A 22,973-nucleotide genomic window follows, 5' to 3' on the forward strand; every position below is an offset into this window, starting at 1 on the left:
ATACTGCTCAGAGCCTCTCTTTGTGGAGATGGATGATCACATAAATTCGATAAATAAAAAAGAAGGAAAAGAAGAGAGCTCCAATGTATAAATACAGCACACCAAACTTTTCATGAACAAGTCCTTCTTTCGAAATTAGCGTTGCACATATTTCGTAGAACAGGGGTCCTCAAACATGGCCACTTTAAGACTTATGGACTTCAACTCCCAGAATTCCCCAGCCAGCCATGGCTGGCTGGGGAATTCTGGGAGTTGAAGTCCATAAGTCTTAAAGTGGCCACGTTTGAAGACACCTGTCCTAGAGCTTAAATGAGGAGCTATCCAAATGCTGACCACCCCAACTCTTTGCCAGGCCTAGTCAAGACACCCAGCAGAATCCTAAAATCAAATAACAGATGGGATCTTGCAAAATTGACCAATCCAGTAAAGATTTAATGGCTCTTGTATGAGCTTTCACAAGATTTCAAGTAAGAATACCAACAAAAATCACTGACACTGTGCAAGTCTTGGTGTATCTTGTGAGATCTGGGGCCCAGTTTCCTTTAACGTTGTAACTCTTGGGCGTTCTGCCCCATTACACAATGGGGTGCTATGCCACCCAAAGACACTTCCAGTGGGGCAAGGCTAGTAGTTGGAGGCAAAGGAGGGTTGTCTCCTCTGTAGGAATTTCTTGTCTATCGTTTTGTGTGTGTGCGTGTGTGTGTGCATGTGTGGGCACCTTTGAATCAATGTACACTCCTGGTGACTGCCTGGATAAATCCTTGCAGTTTTCTTAGCAAGATTTTCCAAAGTGGTTTGCCCTGGCCTCTTTCCTAGGGCTGTGAGAGAAGGATTGGCCCAAGGTCCCCAACTGGCTTTGCGCCTAAGGCAGAACTAGAATTCAAAGTCCTCTAGTTTCTAGCCTGATGCCTTAACCATTATCCCAAACTGGTTCTCAGCCTTCCTGGGATGCTCCAAAAAGTAACAGAAGGATACCTGGCTTTGACTATGCAATGGTGGATTCTTGCTCAGGTTTAATTAGAATTAAAGCTCCAGAAAAATCTAGTCCTTGTTCAATTACATAAAATGCCCCGAGAAAGAAATTAAACATAAACCAAACAAGACATCTCTCCAATGGAGGGGAAAAAAAAAAACACTAGGGGAGCCAGAAATAGTGCCCTGCTGTTTCCCAATTTGTTTCTGCCATTATGAGTCACCTGCCTCTCAGTTTTGCACTGGGCTTCAGTGATGCAACAATTCTTTATATAAAACTGCAACCACCTGTTCAGCGGCAGAGACAGGGATTCGTTCCAGGTGTTCCTGAACTTGTTTCCCCCCCCCCCTTTGCCGTATCGCAGGCGAGACCACATGCAGGTTGCCTTGTTTTCTAGGTCTATATCAGGCCACCCTGAAAAGAGGCTGTTTTGTTTTTGGCTTTGCTTCTGGCGGAAAACCCCAGTGGTGCCAACTTCCATCCCACAGGGAAAAAAACATATAGCCGCGACACTGCATTCGTTTCAAAATTAAAAGTCTTCATTCAAAATTAGAGTCTCGTCCTTGGCTGGGCTCTTCCTGCGAGAGAGCTTCAAACAGAGATGGAGGCAGATGTCCACAAGGCTGCCGGGCGTCTGTACAAAAAGAGGGCAGGCAATTCCCGAAAGACTTAACACTTCACTCTTTTATGCAAAAGGCATGAGACTGATAACGTGAGGGAACCCAACTTCACTTTCAGATCGGAGGTCCAGAGAGGCTGCTTGTCCTATTACCGTGGACATTTGCTCTGTGCTGCTCTAACGTAGAACCAAAGAGCATTCTGATGAGCTCCGAGGGACTCCTCTATCCTACTCAGCAAGCTCTGTGGGGGAAGTCCAAATCTCAGGCGGGAAAAACCCCTGCTGAGAAAAGACGAGGAGCTCAGCAAGATCTCCCTTGCTTGCATCTGGACTGAATTCCTGACCGAAAGGCTCCCTCAGACAATTATAGCAGGATCGCTGGCAGAAGATTGTATTCTGCCTCTGCAACAGGCCACACTTCCTACAGGCTCAAAGTATCTCAGATGGCCAAATGCAAATATATAAGACTTGTCTGGTATGAAATGACTAATCATTCTATATGCTTTTGAGAGCGACCTCTTCTTTCCTACCAACCTAGCCTGAAGAGCTAATCCCTATTTTTCTTCCCAACCCATCCCCTAAGTGCCAGCATCTATTTTGGAATATACGGGTTGCGTTCTCCAACCCCCGGCAAGCACAAGCCTGAAAAACAGGACTGATGCTGCCTGTGGTACCTGGAGCCCTTCCTGCCTGCTGGTAAGTCCTAAGCTAGAGGAGAAACCCCCAGACAGACTGTTTCAGTTCAAGAGCAGCCGAGCTGATTCCAGGAGCTGAGAAAGCACCAAAAAAAATCCAGATTATGCTGGCTGGTTGCCACCAGCTGAGTCCACTGGGAAGTCCTGAACCAACAATGGTTTATCTGAGGAAAAACAAGAAAAAGAGATGAGACGGAGGACAAGCTGGTTCCCGCAGGTCAAGCACCTGCAACAGCAGTTTCATAGTTAAGACTACTCAAAGCTAAGCAAAAGAGGAATTAAACCACATGGAAATTTCTCAAGCAGAGCAAGGCTTGTTGCATCTACTGGGAGAGTTTACAAAGTAAACCTGGAGGCAGAAAGTACTCCCTGAACAGTATCTCAAGATTCTAGAGAATTCTGATCTATGTGAAGCACCTCTTTACTATTTCTTGTTTAATGCTTCTATTAAGCAAACACAAAAGAGTTTGTTTAGCCTATCATCTGAACGAGGGGGATCATAGCTTATTCTTCCAAGTAAGTCAGGATTCATAAACCAAGAGAAAAATCCTAGTTGTAAATGGAGCAACAGTCAGGATCTTCAGTGCAAAGGTAGGCATCCTATGGGCCACATGATATTTTATGCTGGCCATTCCTTTTCCCCACAATTTGCTGCAATGCCCAGTAGTGATATAACACTTTCCCTCCACCGGTGCAAAAGTTGAAGTATTTCTACTTTCTTCTCCAGATTCTGTCCTGAATGTATCATCATTTTAGGGATTTGTGGCAAACCTTGACATGTTATCTCCTCCCCAACTGACACTGCCTGCTTTGCAATTCCTGCTAATGCAGCAGGAATCTAGTGTCGCATCAAACTGGGCACCTGGTTGAAAGGCAGAAGACCAATCTCTCTGGCCCCAACCCTGCCACATGCTGGATTAGATCTCAGGCAAGCCCAATTCAAGGCTTCCATGCTCCAGGCTTGGGTGGCCAGACTTCCATGCAGTATTAGCTAAGGAGACAGGCTGTAAGAATTCTTCTAGACACCACAATCCACATTCTGGCAGCCTAGAAAATGACACACCCCAATTATTTCATAGAGGGCAGGGGACAAGTTTACGTACCTACCAACTCACCGTCTTTCCCCTCCCTGGTCAATCTCATGCAGTTATCTGGTGGTGGCTCCTACTGACTGCTTCTTCAGTTATGGTGCTAGGGGGACTCCCAGACTGGGAGCTCTGTTGCCCCCACTGCTGTGAGCAGAACACCACCATCTCCTCCAAGTTGCGCAGTACAGTCTCAGTGCCCTTGGGAGGCACCGGCGGGATCCGAGCTGGCTCCAGCACTCTGCAAAGGAAGACAGGCAGACGTTGCTAGCAAACCCTGCACTTGGCATGCTACAACCACTGTAATGATGTATGGGAATGAGCGTGGGAGACAGGCAGGACAGCCACAGACAGGAACAACTGGCATGTAAGAGATGTCTCAGCCCACAGAAGGAATGGGAATCATTTCAGAAGGGGCCCTCCCTAGTTTTCCGGAGAAATACTTTGTCTTGGCAAGATTCTGTTAATCTAACCCAGGGGTCTTCAAACTTGGTCCTTTTATGACTTGTGGACTTCAACTCCCAGAATTCCTCAGCCAGGCACGCTGGCTGAGGAATTCTGGGAGTTGAAGTCCACAAGTCATAAAAGGGCCAAGTTTGAAGACCCCTGATCTAACCTTATAGTAAGATGGAGTTAATATTCTTGGTTGTGCTGTCTTACAAGGCTAACAAAAACTGATGATTCATGCAAACAGTTACACTGCAGGGGAAGCAGGCTATGTTAGGCCAAGTCCTATAAACAGCAATGAGATCTGATCAGTGAGTCCAATCCCCATCTTAGTGCAAGAATCAAAATTAAAACAGGGGTAAGGATGGCCTTTTGGTCTCCACTTGAATATGTCTCCTGAATTCCATCTCTCTGGGTTATTGGGTCCACTGCTTTACTATCAAGAAGCTTTTCCTGACATTCATTAAGAATATGCATAGTTCAAATCTCTTCTTCCGCTTCCTACTGCCTGAGATGAGAGAGGTCTCAGTCTTCTTCTGTGTGACATCCTTTAAAATGTTTAATGATCGTGTTCATATTTTATTTATTTAATCAACTTCTATCCTGGATAACAGTTGGGGCACTAGCCATAGAGACAGACGTGTCCTTCAAGGCTGCTCACATTTTAGAAATGCAAATGAGAAAAATTAAAACAATGCCCTTATATCAGACCTACAACAAATGTTACCAGAATCAGCTCCATTAAAAGTGAAAAGCTTGGTGAGAAGAGATGGGAGTCTTGCCCTTTTTCTGAAGACTGGATGAACGGAGGGCTAAACAAACACACTTTTTTAGGGGCAGCACTACGCAGATCTTCTTCCATAAGCCACAAGGCTCTTGAGAAGAGCCTCTCTTACTGATCTAAGTAACTAGGCAAATTCGCAAGTTCCCCCTATGTGCAAGACCAAGCCATTTAGGTCTTTAATGGTCAGTGCCAGACTCTTTTAAGTAGTGCTTAGTAAACAACTGACAACCTGTGCAGATCTTTCCATTTAGGCATCATGTGATTCCTTTTATCTTGCACTGTTTAGCAGCCTGATCACTACATTTTATATTCATTGCAACTTCCGACACTTCTCAAAAAAAACCGCTCCGCGTAAAGCATATTGTAGTAATCAAGATGGGATTTTAAGAAAGGTGTGGATAATTGTTGCTGAGTCAGACTGGTTCAGGAAAGGTCGTGGTTGGGACACTAGCCATAGCATTGAAAGGAGCTCTTAACACAGATGTTACCTGGAGAGTAAATGACAGCAGGGGATCAAGGACTACTGTTGGACTATAGACCTGCTTTTTCAGCTGAAACTTCCCTTCAGTTCCCAAGTCCAGAAACCCTGCCATTGGATCCGGGTTCACCTTGTTCTCTCATCCAGACCATTACTGAACTTAGGCAGCACTCAAAGGTGCTGCCTGCTTTCTTGAATTACATCAGTGTTTTTGTCAACTTTGGCAACTTTGAGATGTGTGGCATTCTACTCCCAGAATTTCCCAGCTAGCATGCTAAGTAGAGAATTCTGGGACTTCAGTGCATCCTAAAATTACCAAACTGGAAAAAAACACCAAGCTAGATTATAGGGAGTGCTAAAGCTTGAGTCTGAAGGAGATTCATACTGCTCTTTCTTTGCTTGGCTATCTGTTACATTTTTGCCGAGTTCACCGCATAATTGGAATATTGATTCTTTTCTTTTATTCTTTTCAAGGTCTCTAAAGAAGTCCTTTCGATTATTCTTGGCAGTCCTTTTGAGTTTCAGCTTTCCTGAGCACTTTCTATTTCCAGGCTACTTCTCCAAGGCTTCTTTTTGTCTTTTACTCATCCCATCCGTCCTAGAATAGTCCCTGCTTTACAGTATTTTCAGACCTTCCGCTAAATGTTTTATGCAATCACGCTGATTTCTTTTGCTGCGCTCCATGTTTTGTTTTTTGTTTTTTTCTCAAATTGGAATCATCTGCACTTGTGCTTTTTAACTCTCTTTTTTAAGGAACACTAATCCACGTACTTTGAGCTCTTTTTTTTTTCCATTTGCTTCTCCTGTCACAAGAATAATTGCTCTGAATTCATTAAAATCCTCTTATTTTAAGCTTATATATTACAGCCAATTACACTTAGCTTTCATTTCCATTAAAATAATAAAAGTCTAGTATTACATGGACACTGTGCCCCAAGATCTCTGCTATTTCCCCTTTGACTAAGTCTTCCGTGGTGTTAGTACGCAGTCAAGACGATCCTTTAACCTTTTGAAGGAAAAAGTTTGTCAGTATATGGAAAGGACCATGCTTTGTCAGTATATGCAAGGACCATGCTTTGTTTCCCAGAAGAGCTTAAGATAATTAAAAATTAAAGTAATTACATTTGCTTTAAAAAAAAAAGAAATCATCCAATTTATGTTGATATAAATCTCTACTATGCGTTGCAGAATTCACTCTTCTGAATAAAAGAACAAGTAAATAAATACACACAGATCTGCCCTCTTTTTGCAAAACCCAACCAAATGAGAAGAATTAGAAACATAATGTCTCCTGCTGATTAAATCAGAGACAGGGATGGTTAACATTTCAAATTAGAGGTAGTCCTTGCTTAATTATGTTAATTGGGATCAGAATTTCAATCATTAAGCAATGCATTCGCAGAGTGTGATGTCACACGACCACATTGCTTAGCAACAGCAATCCCAGTAGTCGCTATTGCCGTTGTTAAGCGAGCATTGCAGGTTGTGAAGCAAGGGCTTCCTTGCAATTTCCTGCTGGGTTCCAACAACTAAAATCAGTGAAGAAGCTGGTAGGAAGCTGCAAGTCCCAGTTGGTTCACAAGCAAGCTGACTGGCAGGTATGGGGCATGGATAAGCGACTTTTGGTCTGGGAATGGCTGCTGCTGGGTGAGGGAGGGAGGGTGCGTGAGTGGTTGCAGCAACACACATGAGAGATTTCAAATCTGATGGTGAGAGAGACTTAACATGCAACTTGCAACCTTCCTTGCTGGCTTCCCCATTGACTTGGTTTGTGGAAACTTGGCAGGGAAAGTCACAAATGGTGATGGAATCGCCACGGGACACTGCAACGTTTGTAAGTGTGCAGTAGTTGTCAGGTGGCCAGGTTGTGGTAACGTGACCTGTGGAAGTGTGCAATGCTGGAACTTTGAGGACCAATTGTTAAGTACCACTCGTTCAGCACCACTGCAACTTTGAATGGTCGCTAAATGAATGGTTGGTAAGTGAGGACTGACTAGCTGTGGCAAATTGTAAAGGCAGACAATTATGAGCCTTGTGTTTTGTCAAGCTAAATGCAATCCACTCTCTTAAAATGAAAGTTTTTAATAGCATCCACCCTCTTTATTAGTCAGCTTCTTTCTGAGTTCTTTTGCAAGCAGAATTTCATCTAAGAAAGGGAGGTAATCAGGAAGAAAAGAAAAAGTCTGGCAGGTCTAAATCTTAGTGGAAAATCCTTTGTTATCTCTACTAAGATATATCTGCTGCCAGTTACCCCTGCTAAAGTATAACTGCCATGAGATATCCCACATTCAATATTTTAATTTCCTTATTTATTTATTTTTTGCATTGGACAGTGGAGAGCAATGGAAAAGAGAGAATATGCTTAACTCCATGGGATTATTTCCAACATACTAGGGCAACCCCCCCCCCCATAAAAACCCCCACCCCCCTGGCCCCAAACACTCTCTGGGAAAGTTAACCAATCCTAAAATAAACCTTGGAGATATTCTGGCTGCTTACCTGTCTGAGGAAATGATGCCTGTGTGGCTCATAGAACGTCTAACCTGAAGGATGGAGAAAAAAAAAACATACAATGGTAAGGATATAAACCAGGGGTTCTCAACCTTGGAAACTTTTAAGACTTGTGGACTTCAACTCCCAGAATTCCTCGGCCAGCAAAGCTTGTGGAGTCTTAAAGTTGCTGATATAAACACAAAGTAATACCCTGCTATTCTGACTGGCACATGTATGGATAGTTACAACTTCACAAACACAAATGGGTTTTTTTGTGTTTGGGGGGAATAGTTACTGTAGGTGACCAACTACACATTCAGATTTTTAAAATTATTAATCTAGTTTGACTTTTTTTTCTCTAGCTGCATAGTCTCTGGAAAAATGGTCTCTCTTTAGTTTATTAGATGTTTTAAGAGCTTAATCTCACAGATGACAGCTTTTAAACCATATGTCAACTACTTAGCTCAGGGGCCTCCAACCTTGGGAACTCACCCAGCAAAGGCAAAGGCTGAGGACTTCTGGGAGTTGAAGTCCACAAGTCTTAAAGTTGCCAAGGTTGAGGACCCCTAACTTAGCTGATGTACTTTCCCAAGCTGTTGACCCCCAGGGAGCCCCATCTCCAGACACTGGTGCAAGCCAAATCAGCAAGAGTAGCAAACTAAGATCTGGAGGTTCCATGCCAAAAACAAACAGATACAGTCTATTTCTCGTCATGAAGCAAGTCTAAATTACTTCTTCACTTCCTATCACCTTTCACAACTGCCTACAGATAACTGCAGTTCGTAGCAGAATAGGATTCAGCTTAAACAGACGAACGGGACAACTCGCCGCACCCAAATCACTACAGCCAACTTGCCGGGGGACCACTTAACAATTATTTAAAATACATTAAAAAATTTTTTTTAATTTTTGTCATTCACGTTTCGTTTTGTCCCCTCCTTTGGAATCCTTTCTTTAATGATTCTATTCCACCATTTCTTTGATATTAGTGTAACTCTTGTCCCGCAGCACGTTGTCCCGTGGTGAGTTGGCCAGAGCAAACTGGCCGTGGCGAATTGTCATAGACCTCTTGACAGATATAATCCATTTCCTAGGTAATAAAAAAACAACTAACTCAATATGATCAAGGTATGAAAATGGCAGTTCTTAGAATTAAAAATGAAAGCCATGCTATATAATAATAATAATAATAATAATAATAATAATAATAATAGTAGTAGTAGTAGTAGTAGTAGTAGTAGTAGTAGTAGTAGTAGTAGTAAAGTTGGAAGGGACCTTGGAGGTCATCTAGTCCAACCCCCTGCTCGGGCAGGAAACCCTACACCATTTCGGACAAATGGCTGTCCAGTCTCTTCTTAAAAACTTCCAGTGTTGGAGCATTTACTGCTTCTGGAGGCAAGGCTGTTCCACTGATTAATTGTTCTAACTGTCAGGAAGTTTCTCCTTAGTTCTAGTTGCTTCTCTCCTTGATTAGTTTCCACCCGTTGCTTCTTGTCCTGCCTTCAGGTGCTTTGGAAAATAGCTTAATTCCCTCTTCTTTATGGCAGCCCCTGAGATATTGGAATACTGCTATCATGTCCCCCCTTGTCCTTCTCTTCGTTAAACTAGACATACCCAATTCTCGCAACCGTTCCTTATATGTTTTAGCCTCCAGTCCCCTAATCATCTTTGTTGCTCTTCTCTGTACTCTTTCTAGAGTCTATAACGGTAACTTTGTTCCAACTTTACATTCTAAGGAATATAGAGACTTCCTGTCAGCACGATGCTAGCAAGACAGCTTTGTGAGGGAAATCACCACTGGATACTGGATCCGAGTCAGCATAATCTCTCCAAAACAAAGGAGATTGTTGAGATCATCCACAGGACCCTGGATTGGCCCTCCTCATGAGTAGACCATGGAAACTGTCGTTACCACAGTCAGCTTACAAATGTAGTGGCTGATAGTCAGGATTTACCTCAAGCTAAAACCTGCAAAACAGCCTTTATAGACACTAAGCTTGACCAAGCCTTATAATCACTTTTTTTTTTGAATTTGGGTTTTTTTCTTTAATTCTTTGCATATTAGAGAGATTAAGACCCTTTGGAGTAGCAAGGTTTTACTGAATTCATCGGATGAGTTTTCGTCTTCTTAAAAAATGGTGCGAATTTGATTTTTAAAAGTTTTAAAAATTTATAATTTGTGTGTGGGGGGGGGGAACCATGCAGCAAAAGGGTGCTTAGTATATGGATTTTGGAAAGTTAATGACGGATTAAGAGGCCAGACAGGATTTGGAATTATAACTTTGAATTATTTAGAAGATAATTTCTCACGGGAGAATGGAGATTGATTTTATTTTGTTTTTTTTTTATGATCAGGAGACTTGAAGGCTGGACAATAGAGGCAGAGGGTAAAGAAAGTGGAGGAGACATCGTTAGTGCAAATTTTTGAATATCTCTCAGCCAAGCTTTTGCACAGAATGGAACAAATGGTGATAAGCTATTAAAATTGTTTTTAGCTGCTGGGATGAAGGGGAAATTCTTTTTTATTTTTCATTCCTTTTTTCTTTTCTTTTCCTTTTACCCGCTCCCTCCCTCCCTCTTCTTTTTCTTATATATTTGTTTGTGATTTCTATACTTATTACATCATACACCATTGACTTTTATTCTTTTCATGTATAATTCTTAATAAAATTATTTGAAAAGAAAGGATGCATACTAGAGCAAGTCTGTATATATCAGGGGTAGGCAACCTTGGCTCTTTTATGACTCGTGGACTTCAACTCCCAGAATTCCTGAGCCAGCCATGCTGAGGGGAAAGGGAGAAGTTTCCAAGCTGAGCCATGCGGGCTCAGGAATTCTGGGAGTTGAAGTCCACCAGTCATAAAAGAGCCAAGGTTGTCTACCCCTGGTATATATTGTTAAGTTTTCATTAATGTACTATAGACATAATGGATGCAATTAAGAGGTCAAAATACTTGCAGTTTCTTTTATACTTAAAATGGGTTGGTCCAACCTCTCTTAAGAGAGCCTTCCACAACACAAAAAACTTGTAGATATTTTACACTACAACTCCCATTAGCCTTTGCTAAAATAGCCAATGCTCAGGATAACTGAAGGGACTATATTGGTCAGGTGAATTCTCCATATTCTGAGATCTAGTGATTACTCTTGTCTTTTTTTTAAATATAATGTATAAATCACAGACATACAAATATATAGAATTTCTAAATTAGAATGGCTTTTTAACTTACAGAAACACACGATATGCCTATGAACAGACAATTACACAATTTCACATGTAAAACAAAAGACAAATGCTTTGGGCATTATGAGCTTTTTCAGCATGTTCACGAATTCTGATGAATTATATAAAATGATCAGCATCAGGAATTTATTTCATTCTGAGATGTCATTCATTTCACATTAAGATAAATGCCTCTGGAATGGTTATTTGGTTATTATTTCCCACAAGAAATTAAGTCAGGACTACCAGTTTGATGGTTTCTAGATGTTTGGGATAAAACTCATAAATCCTAACTAGCATGAGGGCAGTAATTAAAAAAAAAGGATTTATGTGGAATCAAGTTGCCTATTCTTGATTAAATCTGTGAGAATGAAAAACAGCACCATGGTGTGACAATTTCTTTCCTGGCAATGTGGCATAAACACAGCTTTTCAGAAGCAACCCAACTGAGCTTCTTATTAGGGTAGAACTAATGAATATGAATAGGAAGAAGTAATAAGTAGCCTTACCCGGTGGGAATGTGGAAGTTTAGTGCCCACAAAATCAGAAGGCTCAGGGACTGTTGAAGGATGATACAGCTCAGGGGCCAAGCGAGTATTTGCAAATTTCATGCATTCTTCTAGGGTAGAGATGAACTGACTGCAAGTTGCCCGCAATAAAGACGAAGCTTCATTCATCTTCTGGTGGGAATTGAGAGCACAGACAAGTGAAGCAGCACAACTGCATGATGGCCTTTCCACCATAATCCTCAGAGTCCCACCCCCCAATTGGGGGGGGCGGGGGCTTGAGAGCTAAAAGACCCAATTCGAATGTTCAGTTGCTCTCTACATGCCCCTTTCCTGCCCAAATGGGTTGGGCTTCCCAACAAGCAACTCTAGATAGGAACATTAACTCTTCATTCAGCTACATGAAAGGACTGTGTCACTTCAGCAAATCAACACTGGCTTTACAAGGTTTATAATTCTATTAGAACACAGGAAATATAATAACAACAATAACAACAATAGCATCAACAATAATAATTGGAAGGGACCTTGGAGGTTTTCTAATCCAACCCCCTGCTCAGGCAGGAAACCCTATACCGGGGTAGGCAACCTTGGCTCTTTTATGACTTATGGACTTCAACTCCCAGAATTCCTGAAGTCCACGAGTCATAAAAGAGCCAAGGTTGCCTACCCCTGCCCTATACCATTTCAGATAAATATCAATATCAAATATCAATATCAAGCACGCTTTCCTGAAGTCACTCTCCTCTCCCCGGATCTTTGCTTGTAATGCAGTTAAATAAGAATGCAAAACTACAGCAAAGTACTTGATTCTCCATTGGAGTCTGCAATCCGTAAGATCTCAAGCCCACCTTTTAAAATGTTGGTAAAAGAAAAAGGGCCATTACCTATATACTACGTCATCACCTGAAACTTTAGCAGTGGTAGAGCAATACTGAGACAAGCTCACCTCTATTCCCATTCCAAAAATTTGTTCCATGGAGAAAATAGGAGCATCAATGCATTTTAAATAAAGTGGGAAAACTCCCTAAGGTTGTTGCTTTACAAATGTGGTACACAGAAGCAGCATGAATTCTATCTTTTTTAAATTCTGATTAAGTTCTAATTTTAAGTTATTTACACTGGAAGTAAAACTAAATTCAACACTTTCAAACGCTTCAAAATTATATCCCCTACACATGCAATCAGAACAGGTGCTGTGCTAAATAACAAACCATCCAGGCTGGAGAGCCAAGGCAGTTGCACATACAAGAGATAAAGACATTAGATTCAGGCCACTGGGGCATGGTATTTTTCCAACATTGCCAGTAAGAATGGGATAATAGTCCAGTGTTTCTGTTTGAAAACATACTTTTGGCATTAAGCCTTTGATTGAAAAAAATGTTTAAAGATTGTTAATTATTTCTGGAGGAATGATGGAAAGATTGAGAATTAATTGTTCAAAAAACCCTGAGAACTTTATTTTAGCACTTAGATCAATTGATAAGTCACCCTATGTCCAAAAGATTAAATAGCTGCACTGTTGATGATACATCACAGATTTACCTGTCAACTGACACATTTTTCTTTTGCTGAATTTGTGACTGGCTTCTAATGCCATGTCCAACTTTAACAGGTGGGCCTGATCTGTGCCAGATGCATTAATGCATTAAGGAAGACAAAGTGGGATATATGGTAGTTAAGCCTCAATGAAACCAACAGATATCATCTATTTAAATGGTGCTTGCAAAGAAACTGCAGGTGGGTTGTGACCTTTGTTGATAAATACGAATAGTGGCAGCATTTGGATCTTCCAAGCAAGAGGAAAATATGTCCTGGATCAGCCGGGCTTCCTTTATGTCAGACCATGTCCAAAACATAGGAACATCTACTTTACATAGCCATAAAACAGATCTAGTATTCTTAGTGGCCCTTGGATATTTGGATTGTTGTGTGGGCTCTTCACCCTTAATTCCAAGGCACTATAGCAATGACTGGCTGTGTCACTGGCTCCTGAGACCTCTGGACTACAAAATGCCATTGGCTCTGTTGGCTGAAGCTACTAGAAGACCAGGAGGCCTGGAGAGCTCTCAGCTTTCCGTCTCGGTCCTACAGTGATCACAAATAAACTTGCTAATGTTGTCAGAGAACTAATATTTCACAGATTTCTTAACAGACTTGGCTGAAACATGCAAACACAGAAATTTGTAATTGCTCTAGATCAGACATGTCAAACACAAGGCCCGGGGGTAGGATGTGGCCTGCAAAGTGGTCTCATGTGGCCCGCGAAGCCATCCTAGAAAGTGAGGGAACGGCCCCCGCTGCCTTGGCCCTGGCCCAGTCTAGCCGGGAGCCAATGAACAATATTGTGGTGGTCATCTTGGCACTTGCCCTGGTGGACCATGCCTTGGCACTTGCCCCAGTCCCACTCCCTTCTGCCAGAGACCCTCAGATCTGTCCCACTCCTGCCCAGGCCCCCACAGGCACCCTTGACGCAAATGATGTAGAACTGGCTATGCCCACCCAATAGGCCACACCCACTCCATCCACACCCACCCAATAGGCTACACCCACTCTGGCCATACCCACCCAGCCCCCCAAGGGCAACCGCAATGCTGATGCGGCCCTCAGTAAAATTGAACTTGACACCTCTGCTCTAGATTCTCTCCCGCCCTACCTGTATGTCCAAAGGAGATCCATTCTCTTGAGGTTGTGTTGCATCCTGCACAGCTAGCACTTGCTGTGTCAGCACGTCACAATATAGACGCAGTTCAGACAGTTTTCTTCCGAGGGACTCGTTGCTTATGTCCAGATCTGGGATAGATAAGCAAAATTTACACAAGACATTGAAAAAACATTCATATAGCGCCACAGAGTACAGAAGACTTAAGCAGAATCAGAATTAGTTCTGATTTTGCCAGTGAAAAAGCTTGCTCCCTTGGTCATATCAAAATAACCTCTAGGATGCCTTCGGTGCTTTCAAAATGCAAATATCTTTTGAGTATTAATCTGTGGATAGCACCAAAACTGAAAATAAAATGCAAACGACGTAATAAGCAATGTGATATAGACTGTCAGTGTGTGTTCGTTTCATGTACCCTTTTCCAGTACAAAGTAAAAATAAATATATAAAAAGATTAGTAAAATCAAATCAACTTCCTCTGTTTCAATGAAGCGGCACCAATTTATCTCTGAAATCCAAAAGCATCTAATGTGATGCAGGAACAAAGAGCTGCTTTAAAGAACTGTGGTTAGATGTGTTCATGCTCTGAAGAATTTTTCTAAAAAAAAGCTTGCACATTGCATTAAGCTCGGCTGAGTTACCTTCTAGGACTAGTGAACGTATGCACAATTTTGAAAGGACATTTCAAACACTTTTGTGACTTATTTTTGTTTTCTAAGAACATTGTCACTCTGTGCCGTGAGACATGGGAGATTTAGCACTTGAAAAAAAAAGATTTTAAACACTGAAAATCAGCATTGAGGTAGAGACTCTGGCTGGTACCACAGATAGCACATAACCTTTATTGAAGTATGCCAGACTTTGATCATTCTTTAACACAGCAATATGAAGAAGAAACTAGGAGATGATGAAGCAAAGGAAAGCTGATTTAGTGACTTTCTGTGAAGTAATGAAGGAAAAAGTATGTTAACTGCAGTTGGTGCACAACTGTATCTGTGTGGGTGGGATGGAAGAAAACATTTATCACCCAATCTGCCAAAGAGAGGCTTACTCTTAGCCACCATCTTAGTGGTATTTATTCTGGGAAATGTACACATAACTTACGTGCATACGTGCACTCACGTTTCCAATATTTATTTAGTGAAGTAGAATTTCAGAATGGTCTATTAAAATGAAATACCTATTACAAAACATTGGAAACATTAACAATCTACTGAGTAAAAGATGAAGGATCATAAGAACAGTCTATAAATTACCCAAATATACATTAAAAGTATTCTAAGCGCAGGCTTTGGGTTCCTCTCATACAAGGAAAAGTTAACAAAGCAGCTGAGGTCTCAAGCTGCATTAAGTTGTGACTTGTTTTGTCTAAGTAAATGGTGTAAATCCGGGCAATAGTCAAGTTTGCCTGTAATTAATTTACTATGGATCCAAAACTAGGTAATAGTGTAGGTTAGGGCTAAGAATGCTTTAACCAAAATATGAACTCATGCTTTGTGCTGTAGTAATGTGGCTGAGTACAAACTGAAAAACCCCCAAGGGCTGCCACTAATCTGCTAGACATAGAAACAGCTGTTGGATAAGCTATATAGTATACAGCCTTCCTGACACCAACATAAAGCTGCTCTAATCTCTTTTCCCGTCCTAAAGGGGGATTACTTGGAGGGATTAACACTCCCCCCTTTTATACTCAGTGATTTAGACCTTTGTGGGGTTCCTATGTGGGTTTCCCCCATTGAAATTGGGACTGCTCAAATTAAAGGGGGAAAAAGTTAAGTAGCGGATGACAAGCTGTTGTAAAAGTAACCATCTGACATCAACACCATACAGTGGGAAGTTGACATATAGGTCTGTGAGAAGATGTTACCCATGAATAGTGCTAAATTAACCTTGATGTGTCACATGAACTATGTCACGTTTGCTGATTCAGAAAACCTTATAAACCAGGTATGTCAAACTCACGATGTCACGTGATGTTGCGCGACATATCAAGACTTTTCCCCCACTGCCGGCAATGAGTTGGGCTTGGTTTCAGGGTGATGCATCCGGCCTGCGGGCTGGCAGTTTGACATGCCTGTTGTAAACGATGGTTTATTGTGACAAGTGACCCCAGTCAATAACAATGCTGGTATTCATTCTTCTTTCTCTGCACATTAAGCCCTTCATTTTTTACTCTCATCGAGTCTTATTTTGGGGGGGGGGGGGTTGAGCATGAACAAAGTTCTGAACCAGCTGCAGTGCTTTTTCCTGGAGATCCTCAGAGACTGACAAATAAATGGGGGAGACGCTAGTTGTCTGTAAGACTGTCTGTGTTCAATCATTCAAATAATGGATTTTTTAAAAACAAATCCTAAAGACTTGCTTTTCAAAAGGGGAATCAGTTCTGTTCTTTCTCTCATTTTATTGCTGAAATACAAATAGTCCTCGACTTACGATGACTGAGCCTAAAATTTCTGCTGTTAAGTGAGGCATTTGTTAAGTGAGTTTTGCCCCATGTTATGACCTCTCTTGTCACAGTTGTGAAGTGAATTGCTGCAATGGATAAGTTGGTAACCCGGTTATTAAGCGAATCTGGCTTCCCCCATTGACTTTGCTGGTGAGGTGGTCACAAAAGGTGATCACATGACCTGGGGACACAGCAATGGTCATAAATATGAGTCAATTGTCAAGCTTTGATCACATAATCAAGGGGATGCTGCAAAGGTCGTGAAAAATAGTCTTAAGTCATACTTTTCAGTGCCGTGGTAACTTTGAATGGTCACTAAATGAACTGTTGTAAGCCAAGGACTACCTGTATCTAAAAATAGTCCAAATCATGAAAACTAGCACTGGGGACTCAACAGCACATTCAGTGCTGTATCTACACTATGCTCTCCTTTTTGGATCCTGACATCAATTACTCTAGCCCGCTGTAGCCAGTCAGCAATCTGACTATTATGAGGAGAGCCAAATCCCTATATGCAAACATGGGTGTAAATGGAGGGGAGAGGTTGAAAATGACTCAACAAACCCAGATATGTTTGCTAATTAGAGTAAAGTATTCCCTGAAGTTGACCAAGTGTTTTCACTCAGTACTAACTAGTTCTATCAACAACCCCGTAATCTTGAGCCCACCGATTCATTAACACAAAGCTATTGACAAAGAACCAACCTTTTTCTTTCTGGCTTCTGCTATCCCCGAGGCAGGCTTTGGAGCTTCCCAAAGCTACCAGCCATTTCTGTCTCTCAGCAGCACCTCCTGCCTTCAAGTAGAAGTACTGCTCACCTGGGATGACCAGCTCCATACGAGTGGAATCGGTTGCATGCACTACAGGGAGGGGTGACAGAAATAAAAGGAAAATAAAAGCGAGCATACAATCGCTACCGTCCCCCCACACACTCTGCCACGGATAGGGTGACACTTTTTCTTATTCGGTCAAAGATGATTTCATGGCCACCAATTGAAATCCCCACCTTCTATAAGATGAAGAATTAAGAGGGGAAAAGAAAGCTATCTTTTCACCACTCAGAGATCATCTAGGGCAGGGCAACCTTGGCTCTTTTATAACTTGTGGACTTCAACTCCCAGAATTCCTGAGGGCTCTTTTATGACTCGTGGACTTCAACTCCGAGGTGGCGCAGAAGTTAGAGTGCAGTACTGCAGGCCACTTTAGCTGACTGTGTTCAGCAGGTCAGCGGTTCAAATCTCACTGGCTCAAGGTTGACTCAGCCTTCCATCCTTCTGGGGTAGGTAAAATGAGGACCCAGATTGTTGGGGGCAATGTAAATATATTTATACATTGCTTACTGGTGTACACCGCTTAGAGAGTGCTTGCACTTAAAGCGGTGTATAAGTCTCATAAATAAATAAATAAAGTCCACGAATCATAAAAGAGCCAAGGTTGCCTATCCCTGATCTAGGGCATTAAGTTCGCAACATCACGTTACGTGTCACGACGTATCGTGACTTTTTTGCCATTGTTGGCAATGGGGTGGGCGCGGTTTCGCCATGACGCATCCAGCCTGCACAGGCCGGCAGTTTAACACCCTTGATCTAGGGCTAAAGGAATACCATGTCCTCAGGTATGGGATTTGGATGAAGCACAGACCATAATAGCGAAGAACCCAACCAGAACACTCCAGATGAAGAACGTCAACCTAATAAAAATTAGCCTAACTGAATGAAAACGCCTTTAGGAGTAAGAGGTTTTAGAACACCGTTTTAAGTTTTTGGAGCCAACAGTGAGATGTCCAAATGCAATCTTTGCGTTTTTGGTAACGAGAGATAAAGTCTGTCTACTTCATTTATTGATATTTGCAGATTTTTTCCCCCATTTATTTGGCAAATGCACAAGCCTCCTACAGACTGTCTTTGATGTACCGTTTGAATTTAAAGATGGTGCTGAACACACTGAGTTATAAATCCCACCTGAAGTTACAACCACTGAAGGCTTCTCATGTATCTTCCCTCTCCATCTCAGCTGCCCAACCACTGCATACAAATCTGCTACTCCCCTGGTCTTTACTTGCTCACTGCTTCCTTCCTAACCAATGCCCCACCATACCCAGAAGGCCCAGGCTTCTCCTCACCCCACCATGCTTACAATGCCTGGGTCCATTTACTTTTACCTTTTTGTGCAGCTGCTGACAGGTGTGACAAGCTGATGCAAGCGCAGCCAGACAGCCAGTGAATGCAGTGTTTCTGAAGGCTAGATAGGGTCTCTGTCTACACTTCAGAAACATTGTATTCTCTAGTTTCTGGCTAGAAAACTAGCAAATGCAGTGTTTAGAAACACTGTGTTCTCTAGCTTTCTAGCCAGAAAGCTAACATCTTAGTATTTCTGAAACCTCAAAAGTCTAGCACGTAGAGGGGAGGGGGGATTCCTGTGGCAGACCAGAGAAAGGAAATCGGGTTCCCAAAGATCCGAGCTTCCTTTCTCTAGCCCAGCACAGCAGTTCCCTTCTGACCATGGGGGGAAGAGGGGAGAAGATCTGTGATGGGCTGGAGAAATGGAGCTCGGATCTTCAGGATCCAAACTTTATTTCTCTGGCCCACAGCAAGAGTTCCCTTTCATGCAGGCAGGGAAGCTCTTTTGTTCCATCCACTTAATGATCGTAATTGGGAAAACTGGGTTTGTGATCACTCAGTAAAACAGTCTTGTGGCTGTCTTGCTTAATGACCACAACAACTTACAACCACAATTCCAAGCCCGTGATTATAAGTTGAGGACTACCTGTGGTTCGATACTTAAAAGAACACTGGGGGTGCCCAGACTAGAGGCATGACGTCATGTAATCTCTACATGGTATGTTAGAATTCCAGCAGATCCAGGTCAATTCTGTATAATCTAGGCTCTGCGGCATGCAATGAATCAACGTTAACTTGCATGATTGCCAGTAGATTACCCGTCCACTGTTTGAAGGCTGAAAAGCATGATGGACCATATCTGGGGTCCCTAGATATTAACTATATAATCTGGGCTTCAAGAGAGCCAGTTTTACACAGTGGTTAAGATATCATGCAAGAAACTGGAAGACTGTGAATTCTACTCTTGTCTTAGGTACAAAACCGGTGACATGTGCCAGTCACTCCCTCTCAGCCCTAGGAGGAAGGCAAGGGCAAAACAATTCCAAAAATGTTGCCAAGAAAGCTGCATGAATTTGTCAAGGCAAAGGCCATAAATCAAGGCTAATTCAAAGGCACCAAAACAAGGAATAATAATAAAAAAATCTGATTTTGATTGAATGGCTGACAACTATCATTCCATAAGAAAGCAACTAATGAAGGTAAGAAACCACAGGCCTTTAAAGGAAGAGCAGCAAACAGCTCTGGAATAAAGAAAGCAACAAGGTGAAGCTGCTGCAGTCCTTAGCAGAAAACGGAAGACAATGCACAATACCGAATGAAGCAAAGTTTGGAAAAGATAAATTATGTTACATCTTTTCTATTCCATGTACAGTACTGAAACTGCCTACCTTTGATTTCACATACAGCCATCTTGATGCTGCCTTTGCTGCCTTTGCCCACATCGTCCTGAGAGTCATAATAGGAGAGGATGCCATTCTCCAACACAAAATATCGTGGCTGCCAACCTGAGGCCAGAGAAGAAGAAAAAAGAGGGCAAAATGGACTTTGTAAACTGTTTGCAGTGGGGGATGGGGAGCAAGGGAAACCAACTAAACTTCCCCATATGTTTGGATTTAGATTAATTTCCCAGGAATTTCTGAACTAAATTGAATAGGGTGGACAACATGGTCCTTATGGTACTATTCTTAATTTATGCCAGGCTCCTTGCCTCTCCATATTTATTGTTTAAAAATACTATTTATAATTAAATTAGAAGCAACCATGCTGTTGAGGGCTGCTTATTCATAAACCACCAGATACAAACATCAATTGACCATAATAATATTTTTCACTCTCTCTAGTTTAAAGGTACTTGGGTTTTGTCCCAAGACCTGGCCCAATAGACAGAACCCACAGCAGATTTATCCCCACAAATAGCTTCCATTCCACTCCATCTAGGGAAGAATCAGTGACAGGAAAGTAAAGTGTTCAATTCAGGAAATCTCTATGATTAAGCCCCCAATCTACTTACTGTGTGGAATCCCCTCCAGGAGGAATCTTGTCTGTTCCAGATTATTGTGATTTTGGCACCAGGCAAATACATTTCTCTTTTCCTTAGTATTCTAGGATTTTGAGCCCAGCTTTTAAACCCAGATTATAGAAGATAATTCTAATTCCCTGCATGAAATGACAGTATTACTATATTTTAGGTTCTATTCCTTATACAGTCTCTTTGGGGCCTTATTCTATTTTTCTATTCAATCACATGAGGCGTTGATTTTTTTGTATAATCTACCTAAGAGAAAATGTATTGTTCAGTAGTTATAAATAAAAAAAATGATCAATTCATCTCCCCTCCTATTTTACCTTATTTATTTATATCCCATGTTTCCTCCAACAGCTCAAGGTGGCCTTATCTCCATCTGTGCAATAAGCTGCTCCAGAGTGTATGCCCAGCTCAATACCCCAGTGAGCATTCAGGGCTGAGGGCAAACACGAACTTGGGACTTACTAGTTATTATCTTTCAACTACATTGTACTGGGGACCAAATGTTTACTTACCCTGCATTAAAGGGATGCCCATAGCAAGCTTTTATATACTGTATACATTCCAAGAATAAAGAAATTGGCCATAAATATTTTGTTCTTTAAGTAGAACAAAAAAGGTACATATACACTGCAATGAAGACTAGTGCTATCAATACAGTGACCATACATCCTTTACTATAAAGAACAGTTTATTTCAGAAAGCTGTACTTTAAATTTATTTACTAAACAATTTATTAAATAATTAATATTTAATTACAATTTGTTAATTAATCAATAATTAATTCTAATTTTGTGGGTTTGCTCTTGAATTTTCCTTTGTAAAGCAAAGTTATAAACACAAAGAATTATTATTGTCTATCTTTATGAACCTCTTCCAGATTTGCCCCCAAACTGTGGGTTTGTCCTTTATTTCTTTCAAGAAAATAGAGTCACTTTTTCACAAAATGTAGTTCTTCACATCTACAGGCAACCTGGCAATGGTCGAAGTTTATTATTTCACTGCGTTTCCAAGCTAGAGAAACCCGGTTTAATTTCTTCCAGTTGTGCAGCGCTTAAACAGTCTTTGATCCATTCAAATGTTGATGGATCGACCCTCCTAACCCGGGAAGAAGAGGTAGGTTGCATTTCAGGAAGAATAAGGAAGAGCGAGACACAGAGAAACGGAGTACAAGCCTGCGGGGACAAAGATGGAAGGAGCCTGGGCTGCTGAATGCTCTTCCGATTTCTATTAGGGCTGCGTGGCTACGGGAAAGGATACAGGCGGGCGAGGAGTGAGGAGAACCCGCATTCGAGCTCCCCGTTACTCGCTACCCTGGACCCAGGCCTGCCTGGAACACTCCCACTCACCTGAAATATAGTTGGTCCATTTCAACAGCGCTCCCTCCATCACCAGCGCAGCTTAGCGCCGGTCTGCCACGCCGATCCAATTGCGGCCCTGCGCCGGCGAGGCTCAGCCAATCATGGGGCGTGTGCTGATCGGAACGGAGGAGGGTGGGGTGTGAGAGAGAGAGAGAGAGAGAGAGAGAGAGAGAGAGAGAGAGAGAGAGAGGTGGGGGTGGGGGGGTGGAAAGAACAGGAGGCGGACGAGAAGGAGGACAGGGGGAGGAAGCGGAGGCGGGAGAAACGTAACGAATTGGAGGAGACACAAAGCCGGAAGTATCTCTCGGAGCCAATTAAAAGACGCGGACCCTCGCACTGACTTAAGGGCAATGTAGTCCTGAAACTGCTCCGAAATTGGAACATGCCAATCCTCTCCCAGCACTTTCTTGACTCGTTTCTGAGTCCTCTCAGTGTTAGAAATGTGGCTTAGCGGGCGATAAGGAGTTGAGCTTCTCAGGGATATTGGTTAGAGCCGAGTCTGTGCAGGCTGGATGACGCAAGTTCAATGGGACTAACGACTAAAGATGTACAGCTTCAGATGGTCATATACAGTTGGCAGTTATCAAATATTTCATATCGTGTTTCGTTGGAAATCATCATCTTTGAACCAATACATGCAGGAGAATCCCAATAAACCAATCAAGAAAGGCACCCTTGGGTCCCACTGAGGTTTGTGAGATTTATCCTGTAATCATGGCTAAATGTGGCTGTTTCATATCCTTACAGATGCATTTTAACACCCCCCATATATTCCTTGAAGACTGAGAAACTGATTACTGAACTATTAGTTGCAAAATAACATGACATTTGGAGAATGACCATTCTATAGCTAAGACAGTGATGGTGAACCTATGATATGCTTTGTTTTGGGGCGACATGCTAGCATCCATGAAAATCTGACAACTCTTTTCCCTGTTTGAATGAGCATGAATACAAGAAATATGAGATTCTGCACCACACAAACCTTAAAATGGATTCTCCCCGTTTGTATCAGCACATGATCTCTCTTCAGAATTGTGATTGGTGGTGACAT

General features: G+C 42.0%; 1 protein-coding gene across 4 annotated transcripts; it reads right to left on the bottom strand.

Moving 5' to 3' along the window:
- Window positions 1-411: 411 nt before the first annotated feature.
- Window positions 412-22,107, bottom strand: LOC120309980 (pleckstrin homology domain-containing family A member 3-like). 4 transcript variants are annotated; one of them, XM_039347794.1, is made up of 8 exons: window positions 21,908-22,107; window positions 19,921-20,037; window positions 17,117-17,272; window positions 13,960-14,096; window positions 11,307-11,474; window positions 7,581-7,624; window positions 3,391-3,613; window positions 412-2,451 (listed from the first exon to the last, which is right to left on the bottom strand). In XM_039347794.1, exons 1-7 carry the CDS (start codon window positions 21,945-21,947, stop codon window positions 3,427-3,429), a joined length of 849 nt encoding a protein of 282 aa, XP_039203728.1. In that variant the 5' UTR covers window positions 21,948-22,107; the 3' UTR covers window positions 412-2,451; window positions 3,391-3,426. The 4 variants fall into 4 exon arrangements, with proteins under 4 accessions (XP_039203728.1, XP_039203727.1, XP_039203725.1 ...); XM_039347793.1 differs by having other exon boundaries at window positions 3,395-3,613; window positions 11,307-11,477; window positions 21,908-22,106; XM_039347791.1 differs by having other exon boundaries at window positions 11,307-11,477; window positions 21,908-22,106.
- Window positions 22,108-22,973: the final 866 nt, after the last annotated feature.

The sequence above is a fragment of the Crotalus tigris genome, unplaced genomic scaffold, assembly GCF_016545835.1.
Source record: "Crotalus tigris isolate CLP2741 ecotype Arizona unplaced genomic scaffold, ASM1654583v1 scf7180000018101.4720394464:4744507, whole genome shotgun sequence".
Taxonomy (NCBI): domain Eukaryota; kingdom Metazoa; phylum Chordata; class Lepidosauria; order Squamata; family Viperidae; genus Crotalus; species Crotalus tigris.